The sequence below is a fragment of the Cynoglossus semilaevis genome, chromosome 3 (genome assembly GCF_000523025.1).
Source record: "Cynoglossus semilaevis isolate Cse_v1.0 chromosome 3, Cse_v1.0, whole genome shotgun sequence".
In the NCBI taxonomy this organism is placed as follows: Eukaryota; Metazoa; Chordata; class Actinopteri; order Pleuronectiformes; family Cynoglossidae; genus Cynoglossus; species Cynoglossus semilaevis.
Window position 1 is genome coordinate 2275752 of NC_024309.1, and position 18571 is coordinate 2294322.

Sequence of the window (18571 nt, forward strand, 5' to 3'; positions counted from 1 at the left end):
AGGATGATGTGGTCAAAATACTCATTTGCCTAATAATTCTGCACTCCCTGTAATTTGATTTCTGTTTAAAGATTTGGTCTATCACATTTGAGCATGAGGTTTACGATGACTATTTCAGGAGAGAAAAACATTTTACCAACCAGGGTCACATTAAGCCTTTCCTATCACAAGTCAAGTGTTTACTTCTGCAACTCTCTCTCTCTCTGTGTGTGTGTGTGTGTGTACCGGCCACCTGTCCAATCCAGATGTTGTAGTGTTTCTCTGAGGTCTCAGAGTGATGCCTTATAGCCTCACTTAGGGGAACAGTGATCAATATGTGCAAAAAAATATGGAAAGAAAATGTCCGTTTGTGTCTGTTGCTGTGCCTCGGTGTTTGTTTTATACCCAAATGTGTATCAATTGACGATAAACACAAATAAAATACAAATATATATTTTTCTTAGTTTGATACACTATTGATCATTCATACTTGATAAACAATGTTAAAAGCACTGGAAATAGATATGTTTTACAACTGAGTGACGAGACTTTCATCTTTTCTAATTGCCAGAGACTGCTTGTCTGGATTCATAAGACATATGTACACGGTATTGCTTCTGGCTGAATATCCACTGTTAGGATGAAGGATGCTGAGCGAATGCTTGCCACTGCAAAATGCCAGTGAAATGTGTCTGACCTATGAATGAAAAGAGAAAACAATGAAGATATTTGTTTTCCCTGCAGGAAGAACAATTTGAAATTGTCACATTAAAAACCAGTTTGACTGTTGTGTTAATGTCTGGTGCTGCAGTGAGACAGCCATATTAAAGCCATATATTCTGGGTGGTACCATATGCTGGGGTTTGGCACCAGTTTGCCTTAGTCATGACGGTGATAAGTCGCCACTTCACAGCCCTGAATGTAACTTCGGTCATCGCAAATGTTAAGGATGACTTGATGTAAATTTCAAAAGGAAATGCATTCAATTTGTCTGTTTTCTTTTCTGTAATTTTCACTAATCATACCTGTCAGACTTATTCTCCATTACTTCACTTCTTTCTGACTTCGAACCATCGATCTGCAGCAAGTCAGTTCCTGATTTACCCCTTTTTGGTGTCTTTTTCTTCTTATTTGACTTTTGTTTATACTTTTGTTTTTCCCTTTTCATTCATTACAACCATCCCTGGAGTCAACCCCCGTTCCCGGCGTTTTCCTTTCATCACCTACACAAAGTTACATTCCATCATCAGTTTTTCATTTGTTCCTTAATTTACTGCACGCTTACTCTCATTGGCTTAGTCATTCCTCAGTCACTTCACCTTGTTTCCTTCCCTTCTATCATTTACTCCTCTTTTACTTTTATTGTTTCTTGTCTCAGAGACACTGTCACTCTGAGATGCACCAACCTGGGATGTCAGGGTTTTTTGGGAGCATTAACCTTATCAATGATATGAAAAGGTGCTGGAAACGAACAAACAACGTCGGTGGACAAACACATTCAACAGACAAACAGTGTGAGGCCTCTGACAGGCTCTAGTACACAGAATTAATGATATCTCCACGCACATCCCAGGTCTGCGGGGCAAGTGTGAGCGCCATCTGTTATTTTAAGTGCTGAGAGAAAGCCAAACATACATTCCAATACTCCAATAGAAACAAAGCTATAGAGGGGGTAATGTTAAACAGCATATTTGTTTGTGTGTGTGTGTGAGTGAGAATTTATTTGCTTTTTATTTTAGTTCAACTGCAAAGCAAGATGGATTCCCTGCAACCGTTCTCTCCTACCCTGTCCACAGGCGGGAATGAAAACTAAAGTGCCCTCCGAGTGCTGTGGTTGCCGTGTGTATTTGCATAGCTGGTGATGGATGTTTATGAGTTTAAAAAATGTGTGTAAGAATACAACTTTGTGTCTGTGCATGTGTGTGTGTGCCTGTATTTGAACACTGGCCTCCAGAAATCCCGGAGAATCTTTTTTATTTCCATAATTTGTTTTTCTATTAATCTTTTAATGCAGAGACAGGAAGAGCCAAGTTGTTAGCAATGCATTATCACAGAACAAACTAACAATGATAAATACTGTCTGAGATTCTGTAGGTGTTTCCATAAAGGATAACAATATAAGTCCCTCTGCTGGGGTCATTATATAACCGTGTTCTTCTGTTTTGTTGCTCATCTGCTCTCTACCGCTAATTGCCATTTGTTTTGTTAATATTGGGCTCTTTTATCACACTATTAGCCCCACTGCCATGCCATGTCCCCTAGTACAAAGGTCAGGCCACCGCTACAGTTTTGCACCCATTTCCTCTACAGACCTCTGTCAGCAGATATTTTCCTCTCTCTGCTCGTCCTGGTCCATGAGTTCTAACACACTTCAGGGCTTTGAGCCTGAGTGACATCTTTGCAGTGTTCTGTGAAAATGTCAGCTGCTTCCCCCCATACCTATCAGATGCCTAGCAGGGCAGTTATAACCTTGTGTGTTGCCCCAGGCCCCATCCTGGCCTGATGAGGAAAACGGGTGATGACCTCACACTCTTCACTCCAGAAAAAAATGGGAACTGCAGCAAACTGGTGTGACCTTAAAGAATAATACCACCTAACGCTCATGGTTTTTGCTCAAGGTTCTTCATGAACCTTAAATGCATGTAAACTCTGGCAACGATAAGGAAGTGGGAGGAATTGTACTGTTTTCAGTGATAGATATATTTGTCTACAACACATACATCTGTCAAAGTTGGCTTTGTCAGCTTTTATTGATCACTAGACCCATGCAAAGTTTGTTGTCTTCAGGGATCTGGATTCCTTTAAATGTATTGACAGACACCTGCGTTTGTGTTCAGCACAAAACCTTTTTCTTGGCACTGGTAGAGACAAAACACAACCCTTTGCCAGAAAGTGTATACAGGTTCATTTTGAAGGACATTTTGAAGTATTTAAAACAATTAAGAAAAATAAGCTAGCTGCTTTTGTGTTGATTTTTTTTTTTATAACCATTGTGCTTGAAGAAGGCTTCACAATGTCTTCTTCAAGCACTTATGGCCTTTCATAAGACTGTGACCCTTTTGTGTCTGTGTGTCATTTATTCTTCTCTTTTAATCCAGTTGAGTCCTTTTAGAGGCCGGTTTTCTACACTTGGAGGAAATATTTCTGCCTCTCTCTGTACTTCAAGTGCTCACTCATTGTTGTAAATTCTCTGTCCTTTTCTCTGTCTATAAAAAACGTCACATCGTTCGTTCAGGGCTACATATGAAACTGAATCAAACTGGGTGAAAAACCAGAGTTGCAGGGCCTTCAAACTTCGTCTCTGTCTGATTTCCACATCAGGGGATCAATAGAACAATTTTCACAAGTCGAAGTGGGGAAGTACACGCCTCAGCTGGAACCAGACGGAACGTTTCTATAACCTTTGGGCAAAGCTATCTCTGAAACTGCAGCAGGTTACAGAAACTTGTGAACCTAGAAGCCAAGCACTTTTCTGTTTATTGACCTTTCCACATCTCCTCAATCCAATTATCACTCCACTTCCCACAGTTATGGAAATATGCTGCCTTTCACCCGTTTCTACGTGTCTACTGTCTACCATTATCAAATCAAAGAGCTTCAAATCTGATAGCTTTGAATCTGCTGAGGTCACAGTCACATGCGTTTGGTACAAGGTCACCTCTGTGTGTAGCGGTAAAGCTGCGTCTTTCTGCCTTAATTCTAGTTATTTCATGCCCGGACTGAGCTTTTGCACCAGTGTATGAGCATGTGTGTAAAAGCATATGATTGTGGCTTCTGGACTGTACGTCTAAATGTGCACCGTGGGGCAAAAATTCAAGATGACAGCAGAGGAGAAGGAGAGGAAATCAATGTGAGTGTGTGTGATTTTTTTAACCACACACAAAAGCACACAAAAGCACACAAACATCCCACAGATGTATACCCTGTCTTCTCTGTGCTGCTGTGTGACTGTCACCACACACTGCACGTTGCGTCTGATTAAATTGAAAAGATAAAATACCAATGTCTATGAGTATCTGATGTCTTCAAGTGTCAAAACTAGAGCTGCAGCTATTGATTCTTTTTCTAATTGATTCTTCTAGTTTTTTTCTTGCTTTGATGAATAGATGAAAAAAAGTGAAAGTGTTAAAGAGCATATCTGAAAATAAAAAAAACAACTTCAGAACCAGCAGAAAAAAATACCAACTAAAAGTAAAGTCACAAGGATATTAACATATACAGTATATCTAAAGTAATTATTATTACCTATTAAGTAAATAATGTTCTTAATTTATTGATTGATTAAATCAGTGATTAATAGTTCCAGCTCTAGTCCAAACACTGTTCATTATCACTAAGTGATGTATGCATGTGTTTTCGTGCATCTGCTCAAACCTTTTTTTGAAAACTGGTAAATAAAAGCTCTGGCTCAGCATTTTGTCAGCATTTTGGATTTTTCAGTGTTTGTCATTTTGGCGTAAAAAAAATATGAGGGTCGGGGTCCACTTTGTGAGATCGCCACATTGTGCTTTAGATGCCAAATCCTGCATTTAGTCATGTGTCGACAGCCAAGCTGCAGAAACCACCTCAGTCGTCTGAGAACTGACTCTGTTGAAGTGAAGTGAAGCTGCCACACTACAGGGATATAAAACATTTTTTTTTGTTTTGCTCTCTTCATAGTTAATACCTCCTGAGCTTGTTAGCACCGGAAACTAATGACACTCTTCTGTCTATTGAAAAGAACATGGAGAACAGCCAGGGAGTTATATCATGCAGGTCTCAGACTAAGATTGATTCCTTTGCTGCAAAATTTCAATTACCCTTTGACATGATGAAAAAGAAAAGTCTAAAAGACCAAAAGGAGCATTTGAATTTAAATAGTCAACTGACTGAACCATGGCTACATGTGTAGCTTGGATTCTTGGTTGCCTCATTATTCTTGGATATGTTTATAACATCTACAAATAAATACTGTGCTGTTCTTTGAATTATTCTCTTATTAATTTACATGTAAGCTGCTGTAAAAATACTTCAACAGTGGAGGGGTTGGTCTTTTACTCAGGGCCAGAAAGTGTGAAAGAAACTGCCTGTGTTGTTACTGCATGGAATTGGTTGATTTACTTAAACACAATGTTTCATAATGGACATAGTGATTTCACACCTTAATCACAATAACCACAGAAAAATGTTCCCATAATCAAAAAGTGTGTGCGCCTGCTGTGAGTAGACGTGTGTGTGTGTTCTGACTGACATCGGATCAGACCTGGAGAGTGGCTGGATCACAGTGACAGAGAGAGGAAAACAGTGAAAAATGAGTCGTGTACATGGAGGCAGTCGGATGCATCTTACATTTTAGCTCCAGGCGAATGAAGTCAGTGTTGCCGAGGTTTTCCAGAAAGACGCCATAGGGTGCGCTGGTCTTGAAATAGAAGGAGATGTCTGCGCTCGTCTCACCCTGAAAGGTGGCGAAGTGCAGGTAGGATGACGGGGTGGTGAAGGATGCGGCATTCCAGTAGTTATCTGTTAAAAGACAACAGAAATAGAATGTATTAAAAAAAAACCATCTAATATCTTTAACTGAAGCCTTTCATTCTGCTTTGGTTTACGTTATATCTTATTCAGACCTAATTGGCGAAAGAAGACATTTATTACAGAAATGGTCCCAAATCTGATGTGTTTTACATTCATTTTCATTACATGCAAAGATGAATCCATCTGTTCGGACTAAAACCATCACACAGCCGTTGTTTAACGACTCTTATTTAATGTCTCTTCTGTAAAGACATTAATTTACCCTTTCATTTCCTACAACTGTAATAATAAAATTCAATGGAATGTTGATCATATCAGAGTGGCACCAGACAACATTTGTTCTCCTCCGAACAAAAAGCTGCCAAGGAGACAAAGACGTGTGGAGAAAACATTTGATGAAAACTTTTCTAATGATTCTTGAATGAAGTGAAATCAGCAGCTGCTAATGAAGACAAAGTAGCAGCTGCTAAACAGCTGCTGATGGATTACGAGAGAACACTCGACGAAGCGAGTCTTCTGCTGTTTCCTCTCACCCTTAACGTATCTGTTTCACTCCCATCACTCAAAGAAAGATGAAGGGCAGTAGGAAGATGTATGAGAAAGCCGCAAGACAAGAGAGGTGGGAGAAAGGAAAGACAAGGAGAGGGTGAGAGTATTGAATATTAGAGAAATTATGGGAGGGAGAAGAGAGAGAAGTACCGTTGAAGTAAGGGCTGGGTGATAGTACAATGAGGACAAATGTAAAATTGAATTTCTTGACAGGAGGAAGAAAACAGTAGCTCTCTCAAAGAGAGCAAGCTAATGAAAATTACAACAGCAGGGTGATGGACCAAACCTGTTAATGATACAAACTAAAAATATGTATTTTTTAAATTTTTCTAAACTAAAAAATAATATTTTTAAAATATTTAACAGCAACAATAAATTTTTCTTCCATGTTTAGATATCAGATTTTCAGAGGTTAAAAATTGTACAATTCTTAAGCTGCACATAACACTTGCCATGTAGCGTGAAGTGTTTTTATTGCTGCTTTTAACACATACAAAACACAGTCTTGAAATTTACTACTCCTCACAGGACTAAAGTCCAGACACACCAAAGCCTAATGTCACCATAATTATGCTAATATTGTGGCTGTGTAGAGAGCTAATGGTGCTAATAGTCACTTTAGCATCATCTAAAGACAGATTCACACAACACTGCCCCCTCATTTATCCTGGTCATGAGGACATCAAGGCGTTATTGCAACTGCATTGTAAATATATATGTTTAATTAAAACAATGCCGGAGTAATTAATAAGGTATCCTCTACTATCCTCCCTGTATATATTCTGGTGGGGTTTTTTAACATACTTCCCTTGGAGATATATTGGTGCAATTCACCTGTTTCACTCCACTTCATCTTAATTATGATGAGATATTTGAAATAACGTTTTAAAAATCTATTAAAGCAGTGGTTCCCAAACTAGGGGTTAAGTCCCCCTGAGGGCACAAAGCTTTTGCAGGGATCAAGGCTGCAGCAGGTCAAATTAATTTAAATTGTAATTTTCTGAAACTGATCTGCCCTCCTGGAAACAAAACTCCTTTTAATTGCTGACTAAAACAAATGATTACAAAATGACAATGATGTAGTTTCTTAATAGCTTAAAATCGCTGTGAGTGGGAAATGTAGCATATGTTCGTTTGTTTTACAGAGGAATTACAGCGTATATAGATTGACAGATGACAGTACGTGACGAATTTGTGTATAAAAAAACAAACAAGACAGTTTTTTCCCCTTTTTTGTGCAAACAAATTCTCAGCAGATAATAATAAAAGATAATATTAATAATAGAGAATAATCTTTACAATAAATTTAAACCTTGATCCTTTGCTCCTCCAATTGGAATAATTGTTTCTTTAAATATTATTAATTAACATTCTATTTTATTCATTCTTCTGACATTCAAGTTTTTTTTTGCATTTGTGTATAAAAAAACAAACAAGACAGTTTTTTCCCTTGGATAACATTATATTCATATGTTGTGGTTCGATGTATACAGTAATAAAATGAACTAAATGTCATAACATGTTTTATCATATGCTATGAACCAACTATGAATGCATTAAAAAAAAGAGCTAAGAGCTTAGAGAAAAATGACAGTAAAGGATAGGGCGGTATCAACCAGATTGACCTCAGATTACACCAGAATACACAGTAGGATCAGTGGGACTGTGAGTTTGTAGGTTTAATGGTAGATATGAAAAATGCATGAATTCAAATTACATAACTTTGAAGATGTCTGATTAATGCTCCGCACTGAGCTGCTGCACCAGGGAACAGCTTACCTGTTTTCTTATGCATCATTAAAATTTCATTGCTTAATTTATGTCAAGCAAATAATTGGTTTATTCATATATATCATGCAGCTATGTGATTCCCCGTAGGTGCAATTGAACCTATTCATTTGTGGTTATCATGCAGATTACTAAGTGTTGGGATGTAGCAGCAGGACTGTGTGTTTGTGTGTGTGCCTCCTGTTTTGGTGCGATAAGCGTCTCCCCTATGACAGGGATTTTGCTCCTCCTCTCTACTACCATCCTGTCACCAAAGGCAAGGGCGGATAGTGACCGGAACATACACAAACGTGTTCAAACACACACACACAAACACAAACACACACAGCGACTCCTGCGACGATCTTTTTGTAGACCGTCAGATGTGTAATTACTGACTGATTACAGAGGAATTATTTTGAAGATGAAACATATGCAGGGCCATGAACACAATAAAGCCTAACACACTCAGCTGAAGTGTTAAGAAAAATAAACAACACATTTAACATTTACTCACTCTTGTCATTTATACTCTCTGTAAACACTAATTGCAGTAAATATGCAATTCAGTGGCGCAATGGGTTTAAAAACTGATGGTGTCAATTACAGCTTTGCATTGAATTCATTGAGATTCGTCAAAGTTTTGCAGAGTTTAACACAATGTTAAACTCAGTTTTCTTTTTTTTAAGTTATATGTTAATACACATATAAACATATATAGTTAAGCGACAGAATATTTTTCCCTCTGTGTTAATCTGTACATATTCATTTGATTACCGCACTATAACTGTAGAATAAGGTCCATTAGACTGACAGGTAGCAAAGCAAAAAAATAAAAAAATAAGACTGAGGCGAATCATGCCTCAGGAAGAAGCAGCAGTTTGAAAGTGTAAGGTTCACTGTGGAAGTCCTCAGAAAGGATCTCTGACTTATGAAGACTTCACAGAATGGAGAACTGAGCACTGGTGGAAAAAAAAACAAACACACACACAAAAAAAAACTTCCATGGAAGCCAACTCCCAAACCTCTGACTGCCCTAATCCCAGACTCACAGGTGCGGCAGGTTAAAAGGCTGAATGTCAACATTTCCTTTCCTCTTTCACGGAAATTGTTACCAAAGAGATAACAACAAACTTTGTCCATCACACGATCCTTTCTTGAAGCCCGTTCCACTTCTTCAATGGAACATTTTTGTGCAAACAAATTCTCAGCAGATAATAATAAAAGATAATATTAATAATAGAGAATAATCTTTACAACAAATTTAAACCTTGATCCTTTGCTCCTCCAATTGGAATAATTGTTTCTTTAAATATTATTAATTAACATTCTATTTTATTCATTCTTCTGACATTCAAGTTTTTTTTTGCATATTGCCACTGTTTTGGGTTAATCTCTTTTGAAAAATAGATTTTAATAAAGCTCTCTCTTTAGAGAGCAAACAGCGCAGTACACTTAATGCTTGATTAAAAAACAGAACCTGACCTTATTTATGAACAAGTATCTGTAAGTGTTCAAGTATTTTTATCTATTGAGAAAACAGAGTGAAAAAAATCCATTCAGGGGTTTCGGCACCTGAAAGCGTATGCTTATTGAATGATGCTCTAACATGGAAAATATCCTCTCAGCTGCATCGACTTCAGAGAAGCTTGGAGCCAACATTCTTAGAAGCTTCATTCAGTTTGAATTAAAGCACACACTAAAATTGTTATGGTTCAAAAAACACTGAAAAACCTCCGTTATCTGGAACAGCTTATAGATTGGTTCCGAGGGATGAAATGATGAGAAAACTCTAAATATTGTAATGTTTCTTATAATTTCCTTCACAGTTAGTGTTACACTGTGTTTAAGACAGAATAGAATCTCAAGCAGCGTTGAAAATAACATTTTTAAGAGGCCTAAGATAATGTTGCAGCAGGTTAAACACCTGAGTGAGTGAAGAATCACATTTTTGGATATCTTTTGTTTCACTTTTAGCCTTCAAAGGACATATGAACAAATAGTGTGGAAGGAACACGACTCTCTGCCAGGGAGTGTGTAATAATAGAGGAAGCTATATTCAGTGACAGCTTCTTTCACCCATGTGCTCATGAAGGATACACAAATCACAATGTCTCACGTTTGTCAAAATGAGATTTTCCATGCGACATCAAAAGTAGCTGTGGTCATGGTGCTAGAACACGAAAATGCAATACTTAAAAAAAAAAAAAAAATCACAGTGTGTACTACTATTAACAACGCTCAAATCCACAACTGTGAGGCTGAAAAGCCTGAGGTTTGTGTGATCTGGAAAAAGCCCGAAGGGCTAGAACAAATAAATAAAAAAATAAAATAAAATAAATTGTTTTTCCCACACAAAACACCACACGCGACCTGACTTCGCTTGAAATATCAAAAGAACGACATGATGGAGGAGCATCTGCTGCACAAATACCGTTGTATCAAATTACAATTTTTTATTTATTCCTGTGGTTCTCAAGCTACGGTACCTGTACCGCAGATAGTGCTTATCGTGGGGCGTCTCTAGGGATGCATAAATCAACGATTCCTAATAGATCAGTTTGGTCACTTAGTTCAGTCAATATTGTGGTTCGAGAACTACAGATTTACTGTATTCATAAAGTACAAATCTCTGACCGTTCGTTCCCAAGACAAAGACAATCAATCTCTGCTCCTCTATGTCAGTGGTGATTAATAAATGGCAACATGACATGTTCTAATAAGACACATGAGCGACGGCTTTTACTGTTTCAAGGGTCCTGTCCAGTCACTCACACACAGAACAATAAAACAGCAGCCGCTCTTCATCATCTGCCGCCTGATGGATACAGTGGGAAGTAAGATAAGATAAATTACAGCGTATTGTCAATGTGTGTATTAGCACGCTGCCGTTAGTTGTTAGCTCACTCGCTACCTCTGTGACCAATGCCTGCTCATGTTAAAATATTTTAAGCAGGATTTACATTCACTTTGAACTTCTGCAACTTGCTGACAATAGCATCCAGCTGTATCACTACACAGAGGTTTGATAAGAAGATTTTCAGTTTCATGGAAATCTGGTGAAATTTGATGATGTTGCACATTACAACAGGACAGAGGAACAAGACCATCTGCCTGAAAATACTGTAACAGGATGCATATACTTTCTTGTATCACCTCAGTCATCCTATATACATATAAATATATAAATATATATATGTGTAGAGAACAGTATGTTGGTTTTAAACAGTTGAATTACTCTGTTGCACACACACACATACTGTATATGTAAATATATATATGTTTGTGCAACAGAGCAATCCGATTGTTTAAAACCTACATTGTGTGAACTTCATAAAGAAATTAAAATTTGAAAATTCACAATCTGAACAAACGCCACAGCTATACCGTAATATCAGAAGACTCCATCACACAATATGCACACAGTTTTGATCCATAATAACTTGGTCATTAGTGGGAGCAGCTGTTGACCTTTGGACGAAACCCCTGGGATGTGTGTAGAAAACTCCAAAATACAAATACAGATTACTATGACTGAGCCATAGAGGGTGACCTGATCATGGCCGCAGTTCCAGGTGAAGTCTGGGTCTGGAAGCCAACTACATGATAAATGCGTCTAGGTTGACCAGATGGGTGATATGCCAATGGCAGCAGATGGCAAGGACTGAGTGCCTCAGTCATTAACAGGGACATTTTAAGCCCCCCACGACTCCTACTTTTTACAGGAATGCAGATTTTACAGAAACTCCCCAACAACTCATATATTAAATTGCAGCTGTTTACGACACCAACATGAAATGAGCCAGAATAAAACATTCCGATTCATTAGAGCAGTAATAGCAGCAGAAGAGCCTCATAAGAGATCAATGCATTTTACATTGCACTAAACTTTACATTGAACAACATTTCTGAGAACACTGTTTCAAAACATTCTGTACGGAACGCATCCAAGATGTTAAGATGTTAAAAAAAACACCTTTACACAAATCAATATAAATATACTATTGGCTATAATAATAATAATAATAATAATAATATACACACCTTGGTACATCTTATACTTCATAGGCTTGTGACATTTTGTCATTCAGTCCCAGTACAGCAAATCAGTCTTCTGGAACAAACTTCAAGTGACTAATCTAATTTTCACTTGCAACGTAACTCTTTTTGCCACCTAAGGTGCAAAGTTTTTTTTATTTTAATCTAAATGCTAAAAGTAACCTTATCTAATAGAGGAAACTGTGGTAATTATCTTTTATCACAATGTCTCTGACTTTGAAGGTGCTCTTAAGGATATGACACGGGGTTAGAGAACACTTGAACCTATAAATACAGCTTATTTTAGCACCCAACTCACATCTCCCTTCCTTCTCTCTTTTCTAAATTTCCATTGAGACCTGTATTTCATCTGTGAACCATCTGTGCCCCTCAATTTAATGCTCTAGGTAGAGTATGTTCACAGCAAATGTAGCATTTGAATCTTTAGGTAATTAGTTTGTCTGTCGACTGAGACCCGTGGAGCCTCTCAGTCGCAACGTATAATTAAGTTGCTTGTCAAACATTTTTAGCACCGAAACCTTCAGAGGTTAGAGTGACAGCACACAGCTTTCAGTTTATTATGAACAATCACAGGCAGTCTAGCACAAACAGCCCTCTGATAAAAGACCGTCATTAGGTTTATCATCTGCAGGGTCGGCTCAGACAGATTTAGGATCATTTTGGAAGATGAAAGCGTAACGTGGTACTTTTCACCTTTACTGCCTATCACTGGTGTGGGTCTACAGTACCTGCAAATACAGTAGCTTTTATTATCAATAAGGACTTGTTCAAAAACATGTTGCAATGTTTCAAAAACTCCTTAGAAATTCAGAAGTGAACAAATGAATAAGATGTTTCACTGCTCCTTCAAGAGGTTCTGCAGAACTGAAGACACCTCCTGGATGAGGGTCGAAGGTCTTTAAGACACTAAGACTGTCTGGGTAATGACCTTTAAACTAAACAAATGCCTTTGGCGACTGAGAACTAAGAGGCATTATTTCTGCAGGAATTGATACTAAAGGGAATTTGTGAAAAATAGAATATATACTGTATACAATATATACTGTATTTAAACACATACACATGCATACACACACATACACACATATATATATATATATATTTATACATGTATACATAAATATATACATATATTTATGTATAAATATATACATATATTATAATATGATGAAATGTATATAATCACAAACCAGACAAACAGAAGTAAAGAGCAGTGCTGGTGCTGATGAAAAATGTATTTATTTACTGTATTAATCTAATATTTTAAATGTAGTTGTGAATGGTGAATGTAGAATGTAGTTATTTACTGTATTAATCTAATATTTTAGGCCAAATCATCATCACTAATGTTATTATTGTCTACTGTCATATTTACACTTAATGATAAAGACCAAGGTTATGCGAGGAAAACAAGAAAAGGTTTCTTGCCTTAATGACATAATTTGCAATGACACTATACGTTCTTGTGAACAGTGACAGATGGGCACCATCCGATAATTCCTTCTGGACTATGACAGGTGATGTGGGTGAATGTGGTCGGTCATCAAACCAGGTGTGTCTCATATCAGGTGCATGACATTATAATAACAGAATGTCTGCTACTTTGTTTCGTTTGTCATCATTTATTTTCTCTTCTATTAAAATGTCCAGTCTCTTAACATCAACAAATGAGGCTAATTCCTCTCTGTCTGCCTGTGAATGTAAGAGCTGCTATTAAACTAGCCATGAAAATGGGCTTCATTAATGCTGACGCACACACATACAAAAAAAACTTGTACTGATTCTTGTGCTACTTACAACTGAGAGACATGCACACACTCAGACACACGCACACACACCTAAAACTTTCCCAGAATAAGACATTAGTCATTCGCCAATGAAAACCTATTATATCACCGCCAATCATCATTGCTCTTACTAAGACAGAACTCCATGCAAAGTACGAGGAGCATCAATCATGTGCAGGGCACCTATTCGCCTGTGAATTTTTTAATATATGTTTAATAGGCCTTAATGGGCAAATTTATAATGTATGCTTCATTTTTAGCTGTGGAAGACATACCTCAAATTTATCACTACTCTAAAGCTTGTATTTATTTTAACTTTTACTTTTTTATCTTTCTGACTTCTGACTAACACATAGATGCAAACACACACACCAGGTTGAGAGAAAAATAAACTAAAGTTCAGCTATCTTTTTACGATCTTCTTGCCCAGTGGTGCACGATCTGCCACTAGGGGGTGTACGAGATAAAAAAAATTGTGATAGCGGTTTGAATTTTTTTTAAGAAGGTTTTTTTTTCACACAATAAAGACATAAATTTACACTATAAATAAATACAATCAAAAGCTGACATTGTATTTAATAAAGAAACCCTGGTTGGGAAATGGAAGGAGGTGTGTGGCCAAAAAAGCTTGGAAACCACTGCCTTACACACACAGATGTGATATCTTGGGTCATTAACTCACAGCTGTTTTGTGAAGTGAGACTAAGTCTTGATTGTTGCCCAGGGGACTATAATGATTGTTACTATCAGTGCAAAAAAGGTCAGATTTCTGACATGACATGTCAACACCAGTGGACATACCAAACGACAAACAATCTGCAAAATATTCTGAATAAACATATTGCCACTGAACCACACAGTCCTCTGAGATTTGCATAGATTATCTGTATTGTTCCCTTGAGATTAAAAATGAGCAGCCAGTGGAAATGATACAAAACACTATGTTTATAATGAATACACAACCATGCACTAACAATTAAATCTATGTTTACTTTTCCACTCCACAGGATATTATTCCTTTTTTTTTAAATCACAGTAGATGGTATCATTTTGCTCAATGGTGTTTTAATATATTTTCACAAAGGAGGAATAAATGAAGAGAAGCAGGAAGTGTAATACATCTGGGAGGTCAGTATCAGATAGAGGCTGCCTTTATACCTGCAGTGTTATGTGATTATTCTGGGCCATATTAAAACGACACTATATCTTTGCACAGGTTCTCTTTGTCTTGTTGGGATATTAGCACCATGCCTCGCGGACCTGAAGCTACTTTGGAAAACAGATTATAGGTGCTGGGTGAAAAACGTCTTGGCAGACAAGTAGTCCAAAAATGGTGAACCAAAAGAACACGCAGCGATAAGGAGTCGAAATACCCCTCCAAAATGATATGGACTACAATGTAATACTGTTTGTTAAATGGTGAAGCTAAATTGTGATTCATATGAAATTAATTTTAGAAATTTCCAGATCACTGTTTCAAGGTCTTTTACACAGAAGTGAACGTATCTGCAGTAATCCATCTTGATGATGCCAAAGTTCAACAGTCAACCACGATAATTTAATCCTGCAGGTTTGATTGTCTGAAACATCGTCTGTGTGTGTATTTAATACAAGGTCTCCAAAACTGATGAACATTTGAGAGAGACTTGACTTCACTACTTAACGACTGTTTAACGCACAACTATAGTACTGTTCTGATCTTTCAACATATTACAATCCCTCAACCAATATTGTTTACATATACCAGGCATGTACATACAGCTACACTTCAAACTGTTTGTATTTTTTTTTCTATGTACACTACTGCTAATTTTAGTCTCTTTATTTTCCTTGCAGATCACTTTGATATTTGATATTTGTATCACCTTGTAAATACTATGTCTACCCTGATGTTACTTTTTTATCACCTTGTAAATACTATGTCTACCCTGTTGTTACTTTTACTTTTAGTACTACATGTCTATCCTACTGCTGTAACAAGTGAATTTCCCCAGTGTGGGATGAAAAAAGTCTTATCTTATTTTAGACCAGGCAAAAAAAAAATACATCAACCTGGTGTGAAAGACATCTCCCAGAATGGAGAATAAGAAGAAGAACAAGGAGGGGAAGAAGAAAAAGAAGAAGAAGATCTCCATCCTGAGTGTTCTATTATTATAACTTTTATGCTTTCGTGTGCGACAGAGTCTTCATGTTCCATTAGAACACAGCAAAGAGATTATCCTGGGATTCAGTGAAGGTTATCAATGTCAACATGACATAAGCCGTATACGCCATGGGCCTAAAAAACTGCAGGTAAATTCAAGCTAAAGTTGTGAGCAGGTCAATATGGAAGTAACCTGGTCTGTGAGTGTCTTCCATTTGACCCAATGTCCCACAGAGCACAGTGTGCCAACAATGATTAGAAAAATAAAAGGGAAGAGAAACAAGAAGAGAACTGCTGCTCAAAGTGAGTGCTTTTGTGTGTGTGAAGGTGTGTGTGCGTCCTTCTCGCAGTATCTGATGTGTTTTGTTTTTTTTCTGAGCAAACAAGAACTGTGGGGAATTAATCGAACAGAAGGAACACCAACTTCTATCACAGCTGTTCTTTACTCAAATGCGTGAGACGGAAAATGTTAAACAATGTAAAACCCACTAAGGTAAAGTCGGTTTTGTACCACTAAAAATACTTTCACTTGTTGAAACTGATGTATTTTTGAGGTTGTCCAGCAGTGCATTAACAATAATATGACACTCTGGCATCTGGACCAGAATTTTTAGTAGTTTCAAGTCTAATAAGTAACGCTCAGATATGTTGTTAGGAGAAAACACCTGTTTTGTTCTATCGACACTTCGATTATGTAATTATTTAAAAAAAAAACTGACTTAAGAATTACTCAAGAAATAACTGCTGTGATTAAATCACTATGGTATATAAAGGCTTATTATATTTGTTGGTTTGCAAATATCTCAGTGTGTGACAGCCATGATAAATATTTATACTTTCTGGTGCCACCATCTGAAAGATTGGTCACTTCAGTGGCAGAGTGGGGATTTAATTTTTTGCTGCCACCATACAACACAATACATGATGGAAAACATCAAAATATCCCTGACTTACTGACCCCACATACAATGGATGTGACAATCACCATACCATGAATCACTTTTGTACATTTTTGCCTGAAGTGAGTGTAATTTAAGGTGAAGCTATTATACATTATACATGTCTGTTTTAATGCTCAAAGCTGCACCACTGAAGTGAACTGCACACCCTGTCACTGTAAATGACCGCTCTGGGCTGTAATTCATGTGTGAGTGTGTTACAGTATACAGCCAGGACCATGTTCACCGGAATTGAATAATTTTTTTCTTTTGTTTCATTCCATTTCATGAATAATTTTTTTTCTTTTGTTTCATTCCATTTCATTCCTATATATGCCAATAGGGAAGGTGACAGCTGACATTTACTCAGCTTTTATGACTTATTTTCACCCAAGGAGAAAATGCATTAAGGAATGTTACGCTAAGTAGAGTAAAAAGACACATAGGGTACAGCCTAATCCCATGTACCGCTGTAGGTCGAGGACGTTGTAAACCGAGGATCCTTTGTTATTTGTATGGGTTTTGAATAAATACTTTTTCTACTGAATATACACATCAGAGTTTTCCAGTCTTGTCTATGGCTGCTTTTCTACATAAACAACTCTTCTGTCCTTGGAAAGAAAGTTTGGCCTTTTCCCTAATCCATGTCCTTGGAAAGAAAGTTTGGCCTTTTCAACTCTTCTGTCCTTGAAAAGAAAGTTTGGCCTTTTTTTTTTTTTTAAGATCTGTTTGTTCCATGTAATTGCACGTGTTTTAGCAACGTGTTGGCATTTCAAAAACAACACTATCATGCATGTGCTAGTGACCTTTTCTGTTCTAATAGGTAACACAACCTTTCTCTAAAAAACAAACTGTGCAGTCTAAGGACATTTACAGTAAGCACAATATGCTACAAGTTCTGTATTCCTGTTTCATGTACTGCAAAGGTCTGCAAAAATTAACTCAATCTAAAAAGATTCTTTAAGGAGGATTTTTTGTAGTTTTAAAATGATTACACAATTCCTCGCAACAGGGATGATTTTAAATATGAAGCAAACCCTCCCAGCATTTGACCGAGACAAGATCATTAATGCTCCAATTTTCAAATAGGCCATTGACACCTGGGCTTTTTTCACCTTAAACAAAAGTCTTTTTTTTCTCTCCTGCAGCTATTCCACACTGCTCACACCAGTTTCCGTCCTCCTGTGCTGTAAGGTTTGAAGTCCCTTTTTCAGATCTTAGTGCTGACTTTAAAGCACAGTGTGGTTTAGCTCCAGGCTGCATTAGTGACCTTTTTACTTCTTTTGAATGAAAGCCAACCTTAATATCCTGACAGAAAACTCCACTGCCTGTTTCATACTAGACTGACAGTTACCAGAGTCTAAGTATTCAACACAAATGTGAATGGTTTCTGTCATCATCATTTAGCTGAGAATATCAGTGATATGAAAAGTTAATGTGACGATATTACATCTGCCAGAAGCCCAGAAATTAAAAAAAAAAGGCTGAAAGTGAAACTGCTGCTAAGATGCACAAAATCAACCCCATGAAAGTGGGCCTAAAAATCTCTAAACTCTGAATGCTGATTGTTCTTCCTGGTTTTAATATCACTTTGAAATATATTATAACATTTGCAAATTCTACAGGGAAATATCGCGCAGAGCTTTTGTAGCACAAACAACATCTATGTTTATTTAAAACATTGTAATTTCTAAAAATGTTATTCTCATGGGAAAAAATGAAATGAAATATTAAAGAAATAAAATGTATTTGATCCCCTGTTCCCCCCACTCAATAATAAAAAAAAATATAAAAAATAATATGAATATTTTCTGCAGAAAATAAATTAGTTTTGACTA

The 18571-nt window shown here is 37.0% G+C and overlaps 1 protein-coding gene across 4 annotated transcripts in view; it reads right to left on the reverse strand.

Moving 5' to 3' along the window:
• The window catches only part of cntnap2a (contactin associated protein 2a), a 241864-nt gene that overhangs the window by 34846 nt on the left and 188447 nt on the right, over nucleotides 1-18571 (reverse strand). For all 4 annotated transcript variants that reach the window (XR_003049312.1, XM_025054369.1, XM_008307446.3 and 1 more), the window contains one exon: nucleotides 5308-5478. Coding sequence is in view for 3 of the 4 variants with exons in the window: in XM_025054369.1 (XP_024910137.1) it covers nucleotides 5308-5478 (171 nt within the window). In the remaining variant the exon portion in view is untranslated. The remainder of the gene's footprint in view (nucleotides 1-5307; nucleotides 5479-18571) is intronic.